The sequence below is a fragment of the Prunus dulcis genome, chromosome 2 (assembly GCF_902201215.1).
Source record: "Prunus dulcis chromosome 2, ALMONDv2, whole genome shotgun sequence".
Lineage (NCBI taxonomy): Eukaryota > Viridiplantae > Streptophyta > Magnoliopsida > Rosales > Rosaceae > Prunus > Prunus dulcis.
The window spans coordinates 22091693-22114601 of record NC_047651.1 but is presented as its reverse complement, the minus strand read 5'-3'; the positions used below and the strand labels follow the sequence as shown (position 1 = coordinate 22114601).

The 22909-nt window shown below is 37.3% G+C and overlaps 5 protein-coding genes across 5 annotated transcripts; 3 read left to right on the top strand and 2 right to left on the bottom strand.

Annotated features, from left to right (window-relative positions):
• Positions 1-201: 201 nt before the first annotated feature.
• LOC117618849 (eukaryotic translation initiation factor 3 subunit F) lies at positions 202-3231 on the top strand. Its single transcript, XM_034348595.1, has 6 exons — positions 202-595; positions 770-849; positions 1341-1570; positions 2358-2479; positions 2559-2672; positions 2879-3231. The coding sequence occupies exons 1-6, from the start codon at positions 371-373 to the stop codon at positions 2966-2968; spliced, it is 861 nt and encodes a 286-aa protein (XP_034204486.1). The 5' UTR covers positions 202-370; the 3' UTR covers positions 2969-3231.
• Positions 3232-7066: 3835 nt separating this feature from the next.
• On the top strand, positions 7067-7806 carry LOC117620167 (WUSCHEL-related homeobox 7-like). The gene is made up of 2 exons (XM_034350298.1): positions 7067-7446; positions 7610-7806. The coding sequence occupies exons 1-2, from the start codon at positions 7101-7103 to the stop codon at positions 7804-7806; spliced, it is 543 nt and encodes a 180-aa protein (XP_034206189.1). The 5' UTR covers positions 7067-7100.
• A 1069-nt stretch (positions 7807-8875) lies between these two features.
• On the top strand, positions 8876-12822 carry LOC117619587 (26S proteasome non-ATPase regulatory subunit 7 homolog A). The gene is made up of 10 exons (XM_034349577.1): positions 8876-9246; positions 10133-10225; positions 10307-10388; positions 10934-11030; positions 11180-11255; positions 11417-11475; positions 11561-11683; positions 11840-11897; positions 12034-12119; positions 12408-12822. Exons 1-10 carry the CDS (start codon positions 9060-9062, stop codon positions 12477-12479), a joined length of 933 nt encoding a protein of 310 aa, XP_034205468.1. The 5' UTR covers positions 8876-9059; the 3' UTR covers positions 12480-12822.
• A 10-nt stretch (positions 12823-12832) lies between these two features.
• LOC117619588 lies at positions 12833-13826 on the bottom strand. Its single transcript, XM_034349578.1, has one exon. The coding sequence runs from the start codon at positions 13563-13565 to the stop codon at positions 12975-12977; it is 591 nt and encodes a 196-aa protein (XP_034205469.1). The 5' UTR covers positions 13566-13826; the 3' UTR covers positions 12833-12974.
• Positions 13827-15015: 1189 nt separating this feature from the next.
• Positions 15016-16897, bottom strand: LOC117619584 (uncharacterized acetyltransferase At3g50280). Its single transcript, XM_034349575.1, has one exon. It carries the CDS (start codon positions 16797-16799, stop codon positions 15303-15305), a length of 1497 nt encoding a protein of 498 aa, XP_034205466.1. The 5' UTR covers positions 16800-16897; the 3' UTR covers positions 15016-15302.
• Between the last annotated feature and the right edge of the window lie 6012 nt (positions 16898-22909).

Genomic DNA, 22909 nt, shown 5'->3' with positions numbered 1-22909 from the left:
ATTACAAATTTTGCTACGAAACTCCTATAATTTCTTTTATTATTCCGCACGTGTAAGTAAACTCAAGAAAAGAAATTATAGGGGTTTCATGGTAAAATATAGTTGGCCATATTTCTCTAGTTAGCGTTTTTGTCGGCCCATTAGACATATGGTGACATGCTAAGCATTGGGCTAAAGTCAGCCTATTCACTGTTTACAGTTAAAAGGCCCACATACAAATTCTTTTCAAAAAAGGAAAAGGTAAAGTCCAATATCTCCTCTCATCTCTTCTCTATCCACCAAAACCCTAATTGCTCGCGCCATCCTCGTGCTCCTTCTCTCGCAAACTCTCTTAGCCCCAAGCAAACCAGATCCATAAAGCTGAGAGAGAATGGCGGTGATCGAGCACACAGTTTTGCAGTTCTCCACGTCTTCGTCGTCGAGCTTGTCGGCGAAGGTTCATCCTCTCGTCATCTTCAACATCTGCGATTGCTATGTCAGGCGTCCTGACCAAGCCGAGCGCGTTATTGGCACGCTCCTCGGCTCTGTCCTGCCTGATGGCACAGTCGATATTAGAAACTCTTACGCCGTTCCTCATAACGAGAGCGCTGACCAGGTCCTCTGCTTTCCCTGATGTCTTTGTTTTTAATTTTGATATTAATTTATAGTGATTTTAATTTTCCCCCTTGCTTCGTGCTTGGTTGATGTTATAATTGTAGTTAATTAACTTAATCTTCTTCAAGATCAGCTGACTGATTTAGTAATTTTTTGTGTGATGTCTACTTTGCAGGTTGCTTTAGATATCGATTACCATCACAATATGCTCATATCCCAGCAAAAGGTGAATCCAAAGGAAGTCATTGTTGGATGGTAAATGTCATGATGCCTTTCTCTTATTTTAGTTTTCTTAGTTATTGATATGCAAATTTTCAGGCAATTTTTGTTGGGAATTCTAACTATTTTGCGTGTAATAATAATACTCATTCTGACTGAATGTTTCTTCATTAGTGTGATTTGTGTTATAATTCAGTGCGTAACACATAACTTATTGACATTTGTGGAGTAGAAAACTTCAGAAATTTATCAAGTTTTCTAACTCTTCCAATGGGATTTTCTTTAACTAGTGGTTAAGCTCGTTGCCAAATATTAAGAATTTGTAAAAAGGAAAAAGGATGTGGTGGAAAATTTGTTTAGTACATTTGTGGTGATAGCATGAAATCCATGGTCCCCATGTTAGTTTCGTGAAATTTGAACATGTATTTTAACCTTATATATGCTAGTATAAACTTATGTGATGGAGATTTTTAATATTTCCAAGTTGGTTAACATGTTTATTGTTGTGGCTGTATGAATGCTTGTAGGTATTCTACTGGTTTTGGAGTTACTGGGGGTAGCGTATTGATCCATGAGTTCTATTCTAGGGAGGCTCCCAACCCTGTTCATTTGACTGTTGATACTGGATTTAGAAATGGGGAGGGTACCATTAAAGCCTATGTTTCAGTGAATTTGTCTCTTGGAGATCGGCAACTTGCAGCACAGTTTCAAGAAATTCCTCTCGATCTTCGTATGGTTGAAGCTGAGAGAGTTGGATGTAATCTTCTAATCCCTCATTGTTTTCAGTATCATAGTTGATCCATGTTTTCTCTCATACACACACAACACCTTCACTTCAGAATCCTTGAATAATTTTCTGAATTGATTGAACAAAAGTAACTTGTTCACTAAGCTTTGGAGGAAACTCGAAGGAACTTGTTATTCTGAGTATTAGTACAAATACGTGATTACATATTTCAACAACAGTTTGCTGACTTTGTGAAAATATGGGGGTTCTACTTGTCAAAAAGTAGCAGTTTGTTTGTGGTTGACTAACATTCTGTCAAGCATTGCGTTCTGAACGGTTATTGTAGATAGACACACATGCACGTATAGAACCCATTCACACACAAAATTCTCTCTCTCCCATCCGTTGGATCAAATATGGCAAGTTGAAATGTATTTAGATGCGTATGACTCCCCGTGCATCTGAGATATCTAGATTTGATGTGACAGTCGAAATACGTGACATTGCTTGTGGACTTCAGCAGAGAAGAATTGTGTGTATTTGTATGTATATTAGATTACAATACTGATGAAAATGAAGGTTTGGTTTAAAATAGGAGCTGCAGTGTTGCTTGTTTCTTTTAAGTCTGTTATATTTCCGTGCTGCTATGTGCTTTTCTCATCATTCAGAAATCGCTTATGTGTCATGTTTGTCATAGCTTTTATTCAGTATATTGGTTGAACTCAAGCTTTCTACTAATTTTTTTGCATATGATTGTTTGGGCATTTAAGCATGGTGCTAGTCTGGTTTGAAATCATATGTTTTGCCATGATGACAGATGATATTCTAAAGACCACAATGGTTGACAAACTCCCTACTGATTTGGAAGGAATGGAAGCCTCAATGGAGCGACTCCTAGCTTTAATTGATGATGTTTACAAATATGTTGACAATGTTGTGGTTAGTAAGGAGGTTTAACCTTTTTATGAGTCAGTCTTGCTTGATTTTTCTTAAATTTGATAATGGATCTTGTTTTCAGGAAAGTCGTGTTGAACCCGATAACAACATAGGGAGATTTCTCTTAGATGCAGTTGCATCTCTTCCGAAATTATCTCCTACAGCTTTTGATAAGCTTGTGAATGACAGCCTGCAGGTACTAATATAGTCTGGTTCATTTTGTTGCATCAGGAAGGATTTAGTTTTAGTATATTTGTTGACTTTCTTCAATATGTTTCCAATTGATGTTCTTATATTTCAATCTTATAGAACCTGTGGAGTGGGTCTAGTTACTAATTTTGCTACCTGGTTTGCGGGAGATTGTCTGACATGAAACTTGTCCTTTTCTTTTGTTCCTTACAGGACAATTTGGTCTTGCTCTATTTGTCAAGCATCACCAGGACACAGCTCACCCTAGCCGAAAAGTTGAACACGGCTGCGCAGGTTCTGTAATTCCTATTTGCTTACAGAATCTACTGTCAAGACAATTCTACTTTTAAGAAGTCATCTGTTAGGGATATATGGCCAAGTGTGAGAACGTGGCCTTTGTTTCCAGAGAAGGTTGTAATATCTTTATTTCATTGAAAGTATAGGTAGGATTTTTCAATCATTTCAAGATTGCTTTTAACTGTCGGCTAGAAACATGATCATTTTTGGAGCTAATGTTATGGTTCATATCTCTTGTTTCTGTGCATTGGCGTGTGACGATTCTGCTTTATCTTTGTACCTTTACTACATCCAGAATAGGATGTTACCTTTTTGCTGCTTCTGGTCATTTCTGAATCTGTTATCCATACTTCGCTTTTTAGTAGCAGAACAGTAAACTGATTTGGGATTCCTACTTGGCTTGGTCTTGTATCCCGTAGAATGAGAGAGCACATGCCTTTATTTTCTTCCAATACGGATTCACCATGGAAGCCTTGCCCGAACTGCTCGTGATTTTCAACTTTATGATGAAGGTGAAATCCGAAATATGAACGATGGGTGTTGTATTCCGTAAACAATATGATAATCCTCATGTTTGGGAGAAACGAGTGGAAAACTTGGAAGTTAATTACTGTCAAATTAACTTATCACGGGGCATCTACAACTATATTACTTGCATTTGATAGTCGTACGCGATCTTTGATAAAGTGCCCTTGGGGACAACTCCAGAGTTTCCCAATGAACTGTTGAAGTTACCGGATGGGAAAATGTCACATATCCTGGTAGTCACATAAAAAATCGATGCTATAGAAGAGTATTCGAACTTGAAAATGTTTTTGAAATTGTGAAGAGAATTAACTCTACTAAAAAAGATTTAGTGAGCAAATGTGTCTGGTCCAACGGAAAAGGGCATTGACTTATAGAGTGTGTGAGAAAACGGAAGAGGCTACAATGAGGAGTTTAAAGTGAGGAGGTCAATCTTACCATCAAAACATTTAAAACGTTTAAGTCCCATGATTTCTTTACATTTTTTTGATGGTGAGATTGACCTCTTCAAATAGTCTTCTCACTTTTTAAACACCTCATTATAACCTCCGTTGATGAAGAAACCCCTACCCCCAACATTGCTGGTATTAATTATAAAAAAAAAAAAAAAAACTAGTTGGTTATCAGTGGTAGCAACAAACAGAAAGGATGCTAAGTACATATGCAATTAACAAGTGGAATTATTATGATTATAGTGGGTTTCAGTAAGTGAGTTTGGCCTTTGCCCATTAATGAGATGCCAGCAGGCAGCAGCAGCAGCCAAGCATGATTGGATGGGATATCCACAACGTCTTAATCCCCCAAAATCATATTCTCTGCTCTCTTATAAAATATGAACGGTAAGTAAGTGGGGTGGCTTTTGGCCTTTTTGTCTGGATGATGGCGGTGAACCTTCCACTGCTGCTTAGTGCTTAATTATAAGCAGCAATGGAGACAAGAAAGTCGAAAAAGGAGGGAGATTTTTAGGGGGCGGCCTGGATTTCACGCGTGCCCTAATTCTAGCTAAGCCTTCTCGAATCTCACGTTTTCCGCATTCACCCTCTCCACATACACATAATAAACACATCTTTCTCGTTTCTCTGTGTCTCAATCTCATGTCTGTCAAACTCATCTCATATATATATATATATATATATATATATATGAATGAGAAAGTTTGTGTAGGGTGTAGATGGACAATTGCAAAAGACAGCCAAACAGGACAGCATGGCACTTTTACCAATCTCCCCTTTCAAATGTTTGATTTTAATTTTGAGTCTGGTTTGGTCTCCTCTCATCTCATCTCAGTCAAATGTACTTGTTAGTAATTATGCATTCATCGAGAAGCATGCGTTCCATTAGCTGCTGGCCTTTCAGCCTAGCTATATGATATGATATGATATGATAATCAATCAAGTTTCACTCATCTTAAAATTCATCTGAACAAAACAAAAGACATGTTCCTCCAAGTAAGTCTCTGCTTCCAAACAGGAACATGTTCAAGATGATGGGTAGGATGGGTTGGCACTAACCCAGCAAACCCTAGTGCGCTTGTACTATATCATATATGATCATCGTCACCACTCACTCACTCACCTGCATAACATGTTCTTTAATTAGGTTTAATTAGTTTAGTTCAAATTAATTAATTAGTTAAAGCTCCCAGGAGTTAGCCAGACCACATTCACAGACAGCAGTCAGCTAACTATTGTGCCAAGTGCAAACAGACAAATATTTTGCTCGTGAATACAAACATATCCTCGGGAATTGTCGAAAGTGTGCAACACAACTTGGCACTTCGCTACTGCTCTTCTCTTGACTACCCAATTACCAGATTTACTATTCAAATTCTTGAGAGACCAAACCAAACCATGCATGCTCCAAGACTTTTCTTGGGATTTTGTCACACGCTAAATATAACTATAATAAATCAAATGGATCAAGACCATTTCCAGATTCACAAGCAAGCATTCACAACATTTATTATGTTAGGAGAGATGTCGAGTTCGAATTCCACCTTTTCACGATAATACAATAACATGAATTGATGTTGTTTCCAATTTCAGATCTAGGACGGATACTATATGCAAAGTCTCAATACCAAACCATGCACTAAACTAAACCCTTTTCTTCGTTTTGGAGGTATGTTTCAAGTTACTATCAAGTGTATTAATGTTACATACTATATTCCAAAGAGATCTCAAGTTTAAATTTCACTTTTTCATGATAATACGATAACATGCACTAATGTTATTTCCCAATTCCGTTATCATGATATGACTATGCATTCAACCATGTATGATATATTCCCTGTGTAAGGACAAACCCAAAACTACAAAATATCACCTAGACTTTTGATCACTCCCAGAATCGTGTACCTACAAGCAAATGATAAGTGTGTTTTAAAATTTGTTTTATATATATTATTTGAAGCTAAGGATGAAGCAACCAAGTGACTGGAAAAAGGGGCATGTAGTTGCTTACGACAGGAGGCACATGACATAAGAAAATCCAATTTGTCTCCCTCTTTTGGCTGGTCATGAGTTGTCCCTCTCCCATATTTCAATTTGGTGGCTTTATTGTCGCTTTGTTTATGTTCCCACACACCCTTAAAAGGAGATTTAACCCCACACTATTTGACTGAGCTGTACTTAGTCTTAGGGTCAACCTAACTCGGTATCTTTGTCAGTCTGTTGCGATCACAACCGTCCAATTTGGATCAGACAATGTGAAATTTTGACTTTCACTTGCATCGATCTTTCTTTTGAAAAATTGCCCAGTTAAGATAATCCATCACATTGCACTCTTCTATATGATCTTTAGCAACTCACCAACATAATTAAAAATGATGCTTGGCTTTACTCACGTGTCCTGGTGGTCTTGGACGTACTAGATTAGTCTACTATTCTAGAGCATGAGATTTACAAAACTCAACATCTTAGAATTTGCATATATACGAGAATTCTTTAATAAGTATTTTATGTTAAAAACTAGTTATATATTTTATTGTCAATTGTTGGATTGCATGTATGTTGCATATTAAATCTACCAACACATCAAGTGAAAGCAATCCAACAGTCGAGATTAAAAATACGTAACAAATTATTATCTTAAATACTTATAGAAGAATCTCCCGAATATATATTTTACTGTGAAGCACAAAAACCCTAAAGAAAATTTTATATATGCATATATGAACTCAAGGAAATAAAAAATTGCTGTTAGAGAGTTTCAATTACAATTTTATGCATTATTAGTGAAAACTCACATCTTGTCTGCTCGACGACCAATGTTGAACAGTGGCAGCTTTCGCGCATGTCTCTCTATTTATATATCTCAGCACAAAAAACCGGGAAAAGATAATTGAAACGAACAAATCCACATAATTCAATCTCAAATTCCCTAAAAACAACGCAGATTAATATATAAACAAAGGGTTGATTTCAATAAAACAAAAACCTACTCCGCAAATAAAAAATGTAACACAAAAGATTAATAAATTCAAAGTATCCACTTTATGGTATTATATATGCACACGGGTTCACACTGTTTTGAGTTCAGAAGCTCAGAAAGGAAGTTCTGAGGCCGCAGAGACTTGTTTCGTTTCTAGGCATTTGAAGCTGAAAAATCAAATATGGATGAGGGCATGTCAGGGTTTTGCATTAAAGCTGCGAGTTTTCGCGGCAGTGGTGGTGGTGGCAATGGCAATAATAATGGAACCAAGTGCGGGCGTTGGAATCCGACTACTGAACAGGTTAAAGTTCTAACTGACCTGTTCAGGTCTGGACTCCGTACGCCGAGCACTGATCAGATTCAGAAAATCTCCTCTCAGCTAAGCTTTTATGGAAAGATCGAGAGCAAAAACGTTTTCTATTGGTTTCAGAATCACAAAGCCAGAGAAAGACAGAAACGCCGCAAAGTTTCCATCGATGACAAGGATTTCACTCGTCGAGATCATGACAAGATTTCTTCTCCAAAACGTACGTTATTAATGGCTGTTAAAAGATATTTTCTCTTTTGAAGTAACTGTTTTTTTTATCTCTCAGATCACTTTCTTAAGAAACAAAGAGAAACTTTTCTTTTTTACTCTTTTTTTTTTTTCCTGCTCTTTTAAATGTTTGATTTTTCTGGTCGTCTTTGCAGAACTAAATCAAGTTTCGGAGCCGGCGAGAGTGATTGAGACCCTTCAACTTTTCCCAGTAAACTCCTTCGACGAATCAGAAGCGGAGAAGATGAGATTTCATGCAAACGAATACTGCAAAGAGGCTACAGCTTTTGCTTACAGGGTTGGGACAGAAATGGACCATCCACCATTGGATCTGCGCTTAAGCTTCCTTTAAATTACAGGCTTCAATTGTTATAAGAAAAAGAAAAAACTTCTAGCTAGCCAGCTTTATAGTGTAGAGCCATGGCTGTCATTTGTAGAATTTAGGGTTTAGCTGGTGGCAGGAAGAAGGGTGAACAGAAAGGGAGGGTGTGGGGGGAGATAGCCAGGAGTGGAAAACTTTGTAGCTGAAAATTTTACGTAGTAGTGAAATTAATTTTAAAGTTGGTTTAAAATATTGGAAATTCTTGAACATTCTCATCTGCATGTGCTCAGAAAACTTTGTTGTTATTAATTTCTCTGTGATTTACTCTGTTGGGTTCTTGTTTTCCACATGAATGCTTGGAAATTGGAATTTTTGCGTCCTCACATGAGAAGTGTCTCCTTGGGCTGCATAAATTGTCCATGCTATGCTTACTCTTTTCCTTGGGTCTGCTTCCAGCTTTGAATTTCATGTCCTAATCTACTTCCCCACTTCCCCACTTCCCCACAACCCTCATTTATCCTTTTACAAAGTAAAACTCATCCGCTACTCTCCTATCCCTTTATATTATGCTACTACCAAAACTATTATTCAGTAATTTCATTTTGAGATTCTAAACCTGCCCTTTCATAGTGTTGTAAAGTGATTATTCTTGAAAGGGCATCCAGAATCTCAGGGATAGAAATGGAGAAATGCATGAGGACCTTACAGAGAGGGTGGAAGGGTCATCCAGTTTTCCCTCTCACACTCTTCATCACGTGCGACTCATATAATGGAATAATTGTGATAGGAGCCGGGTATATGCTTTGCCTGTTGAATTAGAGAGGGAGAAATCGAACACTAATTTTTAAGCGCATTAGTGACTATTCGTAACTACTTGAGCTATAAGCTTATTGCTTACGGATCGAAGATTCTTCATAAAAGGTCCCAAAAAAAGTAATATATTTTCAACATATTAACCTAATACCTATTTTGACCCAAGCTCAAGCCAGTTAAAGGGGCCCAAAGGTAATTTAGCTGTTCCAAACAAGGCCCATTAAGATTGAGGCGGTTTTTTTCACAACTTGGGCTTTGATGCCCAACTAAGAATCCCGAAACGAACAAAGCTTATCATAATATAAAAATGTATTGTTCGGTGAAAGGCGAGAGGAAAGCGAAACTGAGGAAGAGCAGCAAAGCAAGCAGGTTGAGTTGGAACACGCCAGCTGAGGTTTCCTGGAGAAGAAGCTAACTCAAAATTCAAGCAAAAAAAGAAAAAGTTCAGTTCAAGAAGAAGAAATTAGGAAATGGATGTGATAAAAACGCAGCAAATCTCAGCGAGGCCGATCGAGAAGGTGATAGTTCACCCTCTGGTTTTGCTCAGCATCGTCGACAACTACAACAGGGTCGCCAAGGACACTCGCAAGCGCGTCGTCGGCGTTCTGCTTGGCTCCTCTTTCAAGGGCACCGTTGACGTCACCAACAGCTATGCCGGTTCGTATATTTCTCTCCGTCTTTTAGTCCATCTGCTTCTCTTTCGGTTCCTCGGCTCTGTTTGGATCTCATTCCTTTTTTACTTTTGAAATATGTTTATTTTATCTGGAGATGAATTTTTCCCATTTTGATCTGATTATGGTGGTTTTGATTTTGAATTTTGCTCCAATTGTGGTGGATAATTCATTGCTGCTACAGAAAATTTTGTCTTTAGGTTATGACATTGTGAAAAACAAGGTGTATTTTTCTTAATTATTCAAAAAAATAAGTGTGCTGTTGCTGCTATGAGCTTAAACTTGGAATTGGCTTAACAAAGTTAAGTTACATTTTGAATTGTATGCTGCTATATGAATTCCTACTTGTGTCAAATTTCAAATTTGCTATGTAGAAAAGTTAAAGTGATAACAACTGATTGTGGCATTCTAGACATGCTATTTGATCAGGCATTTATAATTTTAACTCAAGGGGTACTGAGGTTGTTGTAGCCTAAATATGCAAATTTTGTGCTTTTATTTTCTTTCCAATTGTATAGACCTGCGCAGTTTGAAAGTGCATTAGTTTATTTACGGTACGGTGCACTTTGTATGTTAATTTCCTGTTGCATTGTAGGTGCTCTAGTTGTTAGTATCTACCACTTGTATTCATGTACTATTTTAAGTTTCTTGTTTATTGGTTTTCCAAAGAAAGTTAGGCAGTATCAGCCTTGAATTCCATGATTGTGTCCTTAAATTTGACGAATTAGTTTAGATTTTGTGTTTGTCAGGTTTTTGTTATACTAAAATATTTTCTTATTTGGCCTTTTCTATGTTCTTGATTTTAAAACCTTTATGTTTCCAGATCAAGTGCATTACTTTTTACACAAATAATATTTGATCTCTATTCACAGTGCCCTTTGAAGAAGATGACAGGGACCCTAGTATTTGGTTTCTTGATCACAACTACCATGAGGCCATGTATGCCATGGCGAAGAGAATAAACGGTATTAGTCGAGAAAATTCTCTTATTTCCACATATGTACATTGTCGGTTATGATGAAAAATTGACAAATAACTTTTTCCAGCGAAGGAGCATGTTGTGGGATGGTACAGCACGGGTCCAAAATTGCGAGAAAATGACTTGGACATTCATGCTTTATTTAATGAGTAAGTCGACCAACCCAATGCAAACCAGCGCTCCTTGTACTTAAGATTGCATACGAATATCATGAATGTTTCTAACATCTAGTCTGATTAACAAAATTATGTGGAAGGATAATATTGAAATAATTTGAGTATTTTAAGGTTGACATTGTTCAAATTGAGATTAGAGAAACCGTATTAAGTTTTTAACCAACAAAAAGGAGCAGAAATGTACCTCTTTCTTTCTTCTCTCCGACGTGCACTGTACTATACCATTTTGCTGATCTAAGTTGAAGATATAGAAAAACAAGAACTAAGATGTCTGGGAATTTGGAAACCTTGTGGTTGCGTGTCAGTTTTCTACAAAATAGTGATGGTTGGTTATAAGGAAGCACTGTGCCTTTAAGTGATATTCTTGTGCAGTGGTACAATATGCTGCCTTTATGCCCCCCTTTTTGGTTTTCTAACATGGGGAAGCCTGCAGCCTACCTGAATATCTGTTTCCTTTCTTTGTCCTTCTAAGTTCTCATTAATTTTTCTTCCTTTCTCCATTCCGTTTGATTTTGCAGCTATGTCCCAAATCCTGTCTTGGTCATAATTGATGTCCAACCAAAGGAGCTGGGTATACCCACAAAAGCTTACTGTACTGTTGAAGAGGTTAAAGAGGTAGAATCACCATTTTTTTTAAATTAAAAAAAGCTCCATTTTCTATTGTTCTTGTGTACTATTAGCAACGAAGCTCTATGGTTAGTGTTACTTTTAACTTGAAATCCAGTTTCATGCAAATTTGAATTAACATTTTAGTTTGATTACAGAACGCTACCCAGAAAAGCCAGAAGGTGTTCGTTCATGTGCCTTCTGAAATTGCTGCCCATGAAGTTGAGGAAATTGGTATGCCGATGGGATGAATAACCGGTGCTCCCCCTTTATTAGCATTGAATCAAAAGAACTCCCAACTTATTGCATGCAGAGATCAATTTCTTTCTTTCTTTTGTGGGTTGGTGAGTGAGTATCTAGTTCTAGTTTTGAGTTACCATGTTACTCTTTAACAGGAGTGGAACACTTGCTTAGAGATGTGAAGGATACAACCATCAGCACTCTTGCAACAGAGGTCTGGTTTTTACTTCTTATTCACACACAGACACATGACTAGTCTAACATGAATACAACAAACTTAGTTTCCAAGTCTTGTACAGGTTACAGGGAAACTCACAGCCTTGAAGGGATTGGAAGCAAGACTTCGAGAGATTCGGGGTTATCTTGACCTTATTATTGATGGAAAGCTCCCTTTAAACCACGAGATTTTGTACCATCTACAGGTTCGGTTTTGGCGTAACCTATATATAGTATAAGCTAGAATCATAATGTCTCTGTCTTTTATAAGGTTTTGAGTTCTTTCTAATTTTTTCCTAGTCTTAATATTTTCACCATACCACCTGTACGTTTTCTTATTTCTCTATTCAAAATCCTTGTAGGATGTGTTCAATCTACTTCCAAATCTTAATGTTTCCGAGTTGATCAAGGCTTTTTCAGGTAAATAAACCTACTGTGTTTATTCTGCCTCTGTAGATATTTTATTGTTTAAACTGCTTTACGGTTAGATATTTGATCCGTGCTCAAGTGCCTATTCTGCTAAAATGTTGAATCATGTCCTTGTTGTCATGTGCAGTGAAAACAAATGATATGATGTTGGTTATCTATCTTTCTTCTCTCATCCGAAGTGTTATTGCTCTTCACAACTTGATTAACAACAAGGTAAGATGCATTTCCTTGAATGTGTAATTCTAATATAGGATTCCTCACCTTAGCAATTATTCCTTCGGTGTTTGAGGGTGAATGAGAAAACAAAAGGAGCATGAAAAGGCCACTATTCATTATTGTTCTGTCCATTAAGGTTCTAGCTTTTCCGCTGTTTCATTGAGCCTGGCTTGTCAAGCAATGTGCATGGTGCTATAATATTGTCACAAATATTTGGATCTTCCTTGACTTTCTTTACAAACTTCACATAATGTATTCTGATTTGAAAATTTTGGAATATTTCAGATGCACAATAAGGAGCATGAAAAGGCAGAAGACTCAAAACAAGTTGCTGTACCAGCTGCAGCCGGAAGCTAAGAAGTATCTATATACGGTTTGGAGCTTTGAGGGGCGTCATCTGTGGACTAAGATAACTAAAATGCATACTCTCACTTCTTTCCAGCCTCGATGAATTTCAAGTTGGAATTGGAGGGATGCATAGGACATGGCCGATTTAATAATTACCCCTAATTTTTTGCCATGTCCCGGATGGTGCTCAGTTTCTTTTAAACATATAATTTACGGGTTGTCAAGTGATGACGGACATATTCATTTTGTACTCTAAAACTTGGGTTGCTTTGCTTCCCGTCTTACTTTGTAGACCCATTTCATCTGTTTTATTAACCTTATGACTCATTTATGCGATGTTACAATTCTACCATTCTTGATTGTGTAAACAAAAAACAAATTCCCTTGCCTAAGAACTTTATTGGTATAATTGTGTAATAAAAATATCTAGAAAGAATTATAACATCTCATATATATGTTTCTACAGTAATCCAAGTACAATGTTACAAAAATTCACGAGTGAACTCAATCTTGTTCCTCAGGCTGAACTGATTGTTGGAACTCAGCATCCATGATCACTCCATCCATGATATGCACAACGCTTCCCTTCTTCCTCAGATCCACTCTTCTGGATCGAACCCTGTTGACCGTCAACGCTCCATCTTCCTCTTTCGAGATATACAACACAAACCCAGATATCGAATCATACGACAGCTCCTTGTCAATCGGCACATTGACTGAAGCAAGCCTCCGAGGCACAGCCGAGAACCCCAATACTCGAGACATTATTGCATACGTCTCGTCATTCATCTTCTCCCCCACTAAACTTTCATTTGGGCTGAGCCTCAGATCGCGCTCGAAAGCTTCCTCTGAAGGAACAAACACAGTGAAAGCAAGATCTTCAGGCAACATTTCAAGCATTATCTTCCCAAACCTCCCTATCGAAAATTTGTCATTCTCTGAAGTTTGTTTACTTGTTTTTGTAGTGGGATATTGCAACCCAAGCGGGATCTCTGGAAGCCTCAGCATTGAGATTGTAACAATTAAAAAGCAACAAACCAACACAGCCCCCCAAGCGAACGCAATCGGATTTCTCAGAATCCGGCTTCTGCTCATCGTCTTTGACGATCCTGAATCGCAGGCGAGCTTTCCGGCGCTCGGGATCTTCCCACGTGGCTCTTCTGCAGGCGTTGGATTTCGGCTGCTGAGGTCCCAACTCCAGAAGCTTCACACTGGCGTGTTCAAGCACTCAGCGAGCCAGTTGAGAGAGCCTATGATTTGGGATACGTAATAGAGTCTCTTGCATTGCATCGAGGTTGGAACGACGTCGTATGGTTTCTGGACTCATTGAAGAGGCTAAGATGAGTGCGGCCCAAAAAGTGGGCCTTTCAAGACGGACAATATTATTTCAGTAGGCTAGGAATCGGGCTTAATCTCAATTCATAATGTTTGTGAAAGGCCCAAATGAAGATTATATTTTGCCTTTGTGTTTGTGGTGCATATGCCAATATTAAATACACAATTTTGTTGGAATTTTTAAAAGCTCTATATACTTATTACATCTCCAGAAAAATTTCAACCCAAAAAATGATTAAGTTCCTCAACTTTTTTGAAAATTTTATAATCTTATTTTTATCTTTAAAAATCAACAGCCAGACATGAGAATGATATGGGTTAATTGTAGGTTTCCTTACCATATGATAAGATAGGTCCATTTGGATTTTGACATCATAGGTCTCTTGTTTGGCTTTTCACTCTTAGAGATTTCATGTATAAATTTGAGAATTTTCGAGTTTCAAGTATGAAGTTAGTATTTTTTTTGGGTCCGAATATGAACTAAGCAATTATTAGGGTTTCATGTAAAATTTTGTGGATTTTATGTTAGATTTAGCATTTTTGTCATTTTTGGGGTTTCATGTATGATTTAGTTTTTTTTTAACAAAAGGGTTTCAAGTAAGAGTCAGGACCGAGGGACACACATCATAACACATATTTTTGAGTGTTAGATTAAAGCACATTTAATGATTGAGATTGCATATATATACACAAACTCTACTCATTCATAATGAAAATGCCAAGATTTATACTCGATATCACAAAATGTTATATGAAATCTTAAAAATACTAAATTCATCCATGATGCTTCAAAAAGCAAAAATCTATTCAAAAAGCACAAAATCTATAAATATTCGAAAATCTACACATTAAATTATAACAAATACTAAGTTGATACGCAAAACTCTGAGAATTCCAAAATCTACCATCGAAACCCCAAATTGATCAAATCTAGACACGAACCCGAAAAAATACTAAACTAAGACACAAAAGTCCAAAAACACCAAAATCTTACTCGAAACCAAAAAAAATGCTACATGAACCCATAAAAAATGCTAAATTCGTATATGAAGCCCCAAAATGACAAAATCTATACAGAAAAGCCTCGTAAATGCTAATAATGTGTACACGAAACGAAACGAAACCTGGTGATAAGACTAATTAATTTTGTTAGAACGTTGGCCCCACAAAATCAGAACAAAAAAAAAACAAGAAAACAAAAGAAATATAGTTGAAAAAACAAAAGTCAATAAAATTATAATTCATATATAAACGAGACACACACTAGTAAACGAAACAAAATGACGCAAATACACAGATCAACATCCCCCATCCGTTGGCCTCTAAACCAAATCAACCCCCTTCAACCCAAGGACCCATACAATCAAACGGTCAACAGCAGAGTGCAGATCAAAATAGAGTCCTTGATTAACCGCACCCGACCATTTCCCCTTCATCCATATCCCTTTTTCTTCTTACTTTTGTTTCTATATAGAAAATATGACATCATCCACAGGCTCACCTCGACACGTATTGCATGAACTCAGAGTCCGTTTCAAGCAGAGCCATAGTGTCAGGCGCCAAAACCACCTCAAGATCAACGCTCCCAGCTCCTTCCCTCCCCGGAAACGCCGATATCTTTCCGTCAAATTTATTCGCCTTCCCGCTCCGAATTGCTAATGGTCTCCCCCACCCGAAATCGTTGTCGTACATCGGAAATCTCGGCGAGCTCCCCATCGTCATCGTCGCACCGTCGAAGTTGCCAAGCGGAAACACCCGCGGGTCCATCTCCCAATCCTCTATGACACCTCGCACCTTGTCGTTGTCGTGCTCCTTCACGTTCTTGTTCAGCTGCTCCGCGCACCACCGTGTGTCGTTCGACAGCACCTCTCCTGCCGTCGCGTACGTCGGGATGCTCTGGATTGCGTTCCCGAAGTAGTACGCGTCCAGCTTGGGCTCCAGCCTGTGACGGCAATTCACAGCCATTCTGAATGTCGTCGTTTTCGAGGACGGCAATTTCCTCGCGCGCGTCACGGATCGCCAGAGGAGCGCGCAGAGAGACTGAAACGACGAAATTTCGGGTGCCGTTTTGGCGTTGGAGTTCTTGAACCAGTTTTCGATAATTGATGTCACTCTGGCGCCGTTTGAGTTGTTAATCTCGTAGGGGTCGTTGCTCTGCTTCCCGAGAATCTCAACGGCGCTTATTAAAGCGTCGTCGTTTTGGAATTCGGCCCATTTTTTACTGTTGGTTCGGGATTTGAGGTTTTGAATCGCTTCTCTGCTGAAGCTGAAAATTCGCTCGCGCAAAGGCTCGGTGAGGGAGAAGGTGACTTTGGGACCTCCTTCCGGGAACCGGAGCACGGCAGGCGATATGATAACGGAGCTCCGACTGAAGTCGGGCTGCTTCGCGATGGTAAGTTTCTTGTTCTCATTAGGTGATGATGATGACGACAGTCTGCAGAGCTCGGCGAAGGTGTTGAAGAAGTTCCAGAAGGAGGTGCCGTCGGTGACGGCGTGATTGAGAGCGCAGCCGATGAAAACAGCGTCGCTGAGCTCGGTGACCTGGACGGCCAGGATTGAGTTGTGGTGGCCGGTGTAGCTGACGGTGCGGTCGAAGGGGAACAAGTCCTTGACGCAATTGGGGACGTCAGTGGGGCCCAAAATGTCTCGGGTGGAGAGACTGGGGGCAGAGGCGTGGATGAAGTCGACGCCCGCGTCGTTGCAGGTGATGTGAACGTGACCGTCGGAGTAAGTGGTCAAGCGGCCGGCCAAGGGAGGGAAACGAGAGAGGCTCTGGGAGAGAGAGGCTTTGAGGAGTGGGATGAGAGAGTGTTGGATGGGGAAAGGAGGAAGAGGGAAGAGGAGGCCCTTCTGGATGTAGTGGCAGGATAGCATGGGGAGGTCGGAGACGGAGAGCTTGAGGTCACCGAGTGTGGAGGGCTGGTCGGGGAAGACGGTGGACTTGGCCACCATTTGAGTTTGAGTTAGAGACGTTGGCGAGTTTGAAGAAGGCATTTTGATTGAATGATGGGCGCCAAGTGTCTAATGGGTGTGGAGGATGTGGAGGAGGGTTGGAAATGTGAGTAAACACTGAGGAGGAGGAGGGTTGGAAATGTGAGTAAACACTGAGGAGGAGGAGTGAGGAAGGTGTGAGAGTTGGAAGTTGGTATTTATAGGGGGTGGGTTGTGGTTTTGGATGCATGAATGTGCTGACGGGGGCTGGTGTGTTTCTTAATTTAGTAATTTATTGCTGATTTGGTTGTCATCGTTTATTTAATTACTTTAATTCTCTTTTATTTTATTTTATTAACGTTTCATGAAGAATACGCGAATGGATGGGTCGTGGGTTTGTATCTGATGATACATTCAATCTCTCTCTCTCTGTCTCTCTTCTGTCTGCATATAATTTCCTAATCATAATCATAATCATCATCAGCATCACAAATCGTAGCCCCGATTGGAAACCACGTGTTAGATTTCCTGGCTAGTTTCTGACATGCAAACTAATGAAATTACAACGATTGTAGTTTTATTAGTGGAAAACTAAAACTAATTAAAAGGCTAGGGTTTTTTTAAAAAAGTAAATACATGATGAAAATTTGAGAGAAATTCGATGGAAAGAGGGAAACTTTATTGATAAAACAAAAAGTTACAACCGGAGGCACAGTACGCCTGACCCGACTCAACAAATTACATAATAAGACGTCTTAAATAAGAAATTTACATTAAAGCCAATGAGCTGAGCTCAGCCTGCGGATATTTCGGAGGGTTCTCAAAAGTCCTTCTTTATAAGAGATAATATGAAGTCTAAGCACCACCATGCCAACTAAAAAATATTGAACGTGTTGACTATCGACAAGTTAAGCTACAAATTTATTATTAATAATTAGAGTTATTTACAATAACATTCCTTAAGAATTTTGATTTTTTCACAAAACTCCTTGAGGTTTTAGAAATTCCATGAACACCCCCTAAGGTTTTAAATTATTTTCACAAAACTCACTTTTAGTGATTTTTCATCTAAAGATTGATAATTTTATATAAAAAAATTCTACAAATGACAAAGTTGGACTTTGATATCATATTGCATATACTTCATTGAGGTTAATTTTGGCATTTGCATAAGTTTTTTTTTCAATGAAATCATCAAATTTTGGACAAACAATCAATGAAAAGGGATTTTGTAAAAAAAAAAAAACTAAAACTAAAACTAAAACTAAAACCTGAAGATGTGTTTGTATAATTTTTTAGATTTGAGGCAATTTTGTGAAAACATAAAAAATCTCAAAGGGTGTCAATGAAAATATCTCTAAAAATTATTCTATAATTAAGGAATGAGTATTGAAACGGCAGCGATGCATATTGGATTTCAGAGATTTTACTCACTCCAACAAGAATCTGTGAGATTTTCTCTCATATATTCAGAATCTGTGGTGATGAGATTTTCTAGTTGAAATCTCTCACAGGTAGCAGTAGACCCTCCAGCAATATCCAATGGAGTCCGCCTTGAATTACACAATTCCCATACATAACAAGATACTCATGCCTCCCCCCACGCATCCAATTAAATACATTTATACTACTCGCACTCCTTTCCATCAATATACTGCGGATTTTTCACCCAAATCAAATCATGACCATAAATCATATTTACACACGTGCAAAATTATATTTTTCTTTCTAATTTTAATAATTTAATTATTCGTATGTGTCGGCCTGTGATTGATTTGACTCTTACTTATAAAGAGCTAAGAAATATTCGTATATATAATGACAATTAAGTGAAAATAAGGGAGAAAAAAGAAGAAGAAGTGAAAATAACAATTTTGGCCAAGGAGGGTTAGTTGAGTTGGTAGAGATTGTTCTCTTTGCTATCCAGGCCTAGGTTCGAGTTCCGCGTCCAACAATTTCTCTTAATGTGTAATATGTAAAAATAAAAAAAAGAGCTGAAATCCCCTTTGTAAGTCCTCAAAGAGATCTTAGTATGCCACAACTCTGGAATGATGTAGCCTCCCCTTTCTCTAAACTTTTTATCATTACAAAAAAATAACAATTTGGTTTTTCTTTTTTGCCCACTTGATCTCTATCTGATTGCATCCAAGTAGAGACAGTTGTTTTTGTTTCTTCATCCCAAGTTGTCAACTAGCTAGGGTAGGGTGATTGATGTTTAATTTACTATATATTATTTTCTTATTATTATTTCGCCAGGAGCCTATGGTAATATTGCCACAAAGTTTGCTTAAACAGCACTCACTTGCCAGTTAGCGTACTATGAGATAAACTTTGTGAAGATTCCACGATAATCATTTTTTTTTCTCATGCAAAAACTTAATTAAGTAATTAATTATCCATGTAATTAAGAATAGCGCCGACTATTTACATTCTGTAGGTTGGCTGTCATTCTTCCGATCCCTAGAAAGGTCGGCCCCCCAAGAATCTCAACTGTTTAGTCAGCTAACCTTGAACTGTCCTCTGCAAAATTAATTAAGCTTTATTTGCCATATTATTATTAATTATGTTAACATAAGTACATTTATTTTTATTTATTTATTTATATAGGATATGTTTGAGATTACCTGATAGAAATATGGTCGGTTAATTAAGTTATATGCAAGATTCTTCTAAACTAAAACCGTCAATTATGATTTGTCGGCGTGTGCCAGGTTTTAATTGCTAATTACTATTTAAATGCTAATTAAGCATAATTAATTGTATGTATGTGGCTTAATTAATTGTTTGACTTAGACGGTCCATTGCTCATTTATATGATTATATTGAGAAAAATATTTTATAAATGCAGTACCAAAAATAAAAAATATAGTATTGTGACAGCCCGTGGTGTCTAAATACTAAGACCCATTTTCTTATTTGGGTTTTAATTGTTGGGATCCATGTAGTTTTAGCTGCAGCCTCCGTTGATGTCTGCCACACGTGTACGACAGATAGATCAAGAGTTCCAATCACCAAGTGTACGTTGCAAGTGAACCTTGATATCTGCCACGTGTATGCCAGTTAGAACCCAGCTGCCACGCGAGCTAGTTGTTCAATGGCAAATTGGCCATGCTACTGCTTGCTTGTGCATTTCCCCGAAACCACCATCATCGGGTGCCACGGTCCTTTGAATCTGAGACATTTTTATTTCAGTTTTGTTTCTTCTCGAATAAAGTAAACAGTAAAATTTTGCTACAGTTAGTTCTTATTTTAATGGTTACTTTCTTTCCAATATTAGAAACTCGAATGGAATTGGGTAGCATTATCTACTAATCTTTTTAAAGAAATATAATTGTTTTTTATATGATGGGTGGTGTAATTCAAAACACAAATTTATTCCCAATTGCGGTTAAAATTAAAATGTTCTCACTTAATTCTTAGAATATATAGAAACCATTAAAATTTTATAGATATTTAGTCAAATATCCATTCTTAGCACTAAAACTATAAATAAACCCTACACTATTTAATTTCTATAAACATACCCCAAAAAATAATAGCTGGCCATATTGAATTTAATTTTAATTATTAAATTACTTTGATACCCCATTGAGTGTTTTGGGCTGTTTTATGAGGTTTTTGGGTTAGGTTTGTTTTAAGAAATCAATGGCAGTTTTGTAATTTAAAAGAAGTTAAAAGCCTTATTGTTATGTTGTAAATGGATTTTGGGTGTGTTTCTAAAGTCCATTTCATATAGGGTTTTTTTTTTATAATTTAGACTCCAATATTGGGTATTATAGTGAATCTCCCAAAATTTTATCACTTTTCCATTTTTGTCCATTTTCGTCACTTAACCCCCATCACACCTCCATTGCACCCCACCTACTCTCTCTCTCTCTCTCTGCATCCATTTCATAAGTAAAACACTGGCATCCATTTCATAAGTAAAACACTAATTAAGCCTATTAGGAAATACCCAACATGTCAAACTAGCATTTCTATTATTAAAAATTAGATATATATGTTCCTACCAACATAATTAACGTTTTTCAACTTTTTGTTTTGTTGATGGAAGCGATATCCTATTTTAATATAAATTAGCCTCTCCGTACACGCTTCTGCGCCTGCGAGAGGCCTTTAAAAATATATATATATATATATTAGAATTAAAAAAAAAAAAGATAATGGATAGTTGTGTTTCAAAAAAGTAGGATCCATAATAATTTCAATTTTTAATATTCATTAACCAATGACATTTTCTGGTATTTTGAATATTTCACCATGCCTTTTGCTTTACATATGTAAATTACGGAAAAAGGAATTCAACTCAAGTACAGAGCGAGGAGCACATTTAATTTAGTCAACTTAACTAAGTCTATTTTTGTAACTTTTTAAAATTATTAAAATAAGAGGTTTCCTCCATTTCTTCAATAGAAAAAACGTAATGTGCATTGGGCAATATCATGGCCGTATAACGTTTGTGTTCCATTGAACTTTACGGATGATGACAAATGTGTCCACTAAAGGTTTTTGGTGTTTCCAATCTAGACATACAGATATTATTTTTTTTGAGAAAAGATGGCATTTCAAGACATCCAGATTATGCTAATCAGGTTCAGATAATTCAACAACCATCACAATCACAATGGGCAACGGTCAAGTCTTGTCATATATTAATGTGCCGAAATTACAAAATGGCGACTTCCATTAGAACCATTGACTTTTTTATATCTGATGAAAGTATTTAAAACATGTTGACGGTGCACCCTTTTTTTTTTTTTTTCTCTCCTTCCCTAACCTTCCTACTTTGTAGTTGTTATAGTAGCCTTTTTCTACTTTACTCTTGTAACACCACAATAATTTTTTGGTTTTGGTGTTGCCCCGTCCTTCTATTGGTCACCGACTTTGTTTACATTGGTAAAATTTATTGTCCACCGACTTTATTTACATTGGTAAAATTTATTGGCAACACCATGTAATAAACACAATGATGTAATATGTGACTTCTATGTGAGTAGTGACGAATCCATTTTTGACTACCGGTACATTATGGCCTTTGCTATTACAGGCCTCAGATCATCCGTCACTCTTTTTGAAGTTTTCTAGTAATGTTTTTGAAGTTTTCTAGTAATGTATATATGCATGTTCTCTCTATGTTATGCAAACAAATGAAATTAAAACAATCTTGAAGCACAAACTGAGAACAAACCTAGGTTAACTTTCATCTATATTATAGGTATGTCTTTTTATTTATTTATAACTTTTAGTACGTGTATTTGACCAATGTAAAATGAAAGAGCTATAGATGTTGCGTTACTTAAGAGCATTTCTACCTATGGTGCCACACTAAAGGATAAGGGCAAGTAAATGCAGACACTATTCACGTGAATAGTACTTGGCTTAGCAATATTTTTTATGCATTTCCACCCATTGCCATGGTAACCCAAATAAAATTACTATTCACATGGGATTAATTTTATTTTTATCTATGAGATTAATAATAATAAAATTGCTAGGTATGTATAAAAAGAGATTCTGAATTTTTTGTTAAATTTTTTTTTAAAAATTATTCTCTAATTAACATCAGCAATCTTAGGCCACAACTCAGGTTGTTCTTGTCTTCGAGGCTCTCCAATCTTTGTGGAGCCCACCATTTACTCAGGCTAGATTTGTACGGTGGAGTGAATTTCTTCAACCTGAAGGGACCTTTTGTCGCGAGACTAGACAATGCGGTGAAAGTGCTCTAACAACTCGTGCCACCGACCCTTGGCATTTCACATGATGAAGAAATGAAGGTACATTTTTCTTGAAAGAATCTATTAATGGCCCTTTTTTTATGCTCAGTGACGTGACCTACTTCTTAGGTTTACTTTTTGTTTTTTATGCATGAGAATGACACATTGACAAAGGTCAAAATGTTGACACTACAGAGAATACAGAGTATATGAATATTATCATGTAGTGAGCAGTGAGCGTTCATGTATCTGGGTTTTGGACAATGGACAATGAAGCAGTCTGCATGAATATATTCCCGTTGACGTTCTTTGAATTAGGGCATAGCCTCCTAGGCCGGCCAAGCAGCGCCCATTCTGAAAGGTTCAGCCTACCAAACTAATCCTGCCATGAAAAGTATTTTGTTATGATTGACGTTACGTTGTTTATATTTTTTTTACGACTTATGCCGAACAGCGTAT

Excerpts from the sequence above, each read along its gene's own strand:
- LOC117618849 (XM_034348595.1), top strand. The coding sequence starts at position 371 with ATGGCGGTGATCGAGCACACAGTTTTGCAGTTCTCCACGTCTTCGTCG. Across the intron at positions 596-769 it reads ATAACGAGAGCGCTGACCAG|GTTGCTTTAGATATCGATTA; the intron begins GTCCTCTGCTTT and ends TCTACTTTGCAG. Across the intron at positions 2,673-2,878 it reads TTGTGAATGACAGCCTGCAG|GACAATTTGGTCTTGCTCTA; the intron begins GTACTAATATAG and ends TGTTCCTTACAG.
- LOC117620167 (XM_034350298.1), top strand. The coding sequence starts at position 7,101 with ATGGATGAGGGCATGTCAGGGTTTTGCATTAAAGCTGCGAGTTTTCGC. Across the intron at positions 7,447-7,609 it reads CAAGATTTCTTCTCCAAAAC|AACTAAATCAAGTTTCGGAG; the intron begins GTACGTTATTAA and ends TCGTCTTTGCAG.
- LOC117619587 (XM_034349577.1), top strand. The coding sequence starts at position 9,060 with ATGGATGTGATAAAAACGCAGCAAATCTCAGCGAGGCCGATCGAGAAG. Across the intron at positions 11,031-11,179 it reads CTGTTGAAGAGGTTAAAGAG|AACGCTACCCAGAAAAGCCA; the intron begins GTAGAATCACCA and ends GTTTGATTACAG. Across the intron at positions 12,120-12,407 it reads ACAACTTGATTAACAACAAG|ATGCACAATAAGGAGCATGA; the intron begins GTAAGATGCATT and ends GGAATATTTCAG.
- LOC117619588 (XM_034349578.1), bottom strand. The coding sequence starts at position 13,565 with ATGAGCAGAAGCCGGATTCTGAGAAATCCGATTGCGTTCGCTTGGGGG.
- LOC117619584 (XM_034349575.1), bottom strand. The coding sequence starts at position 16,799 with ATGCCTTCTTCAAACTCGCCAACGTCTCTAACTCAAACTCAAATGGTG.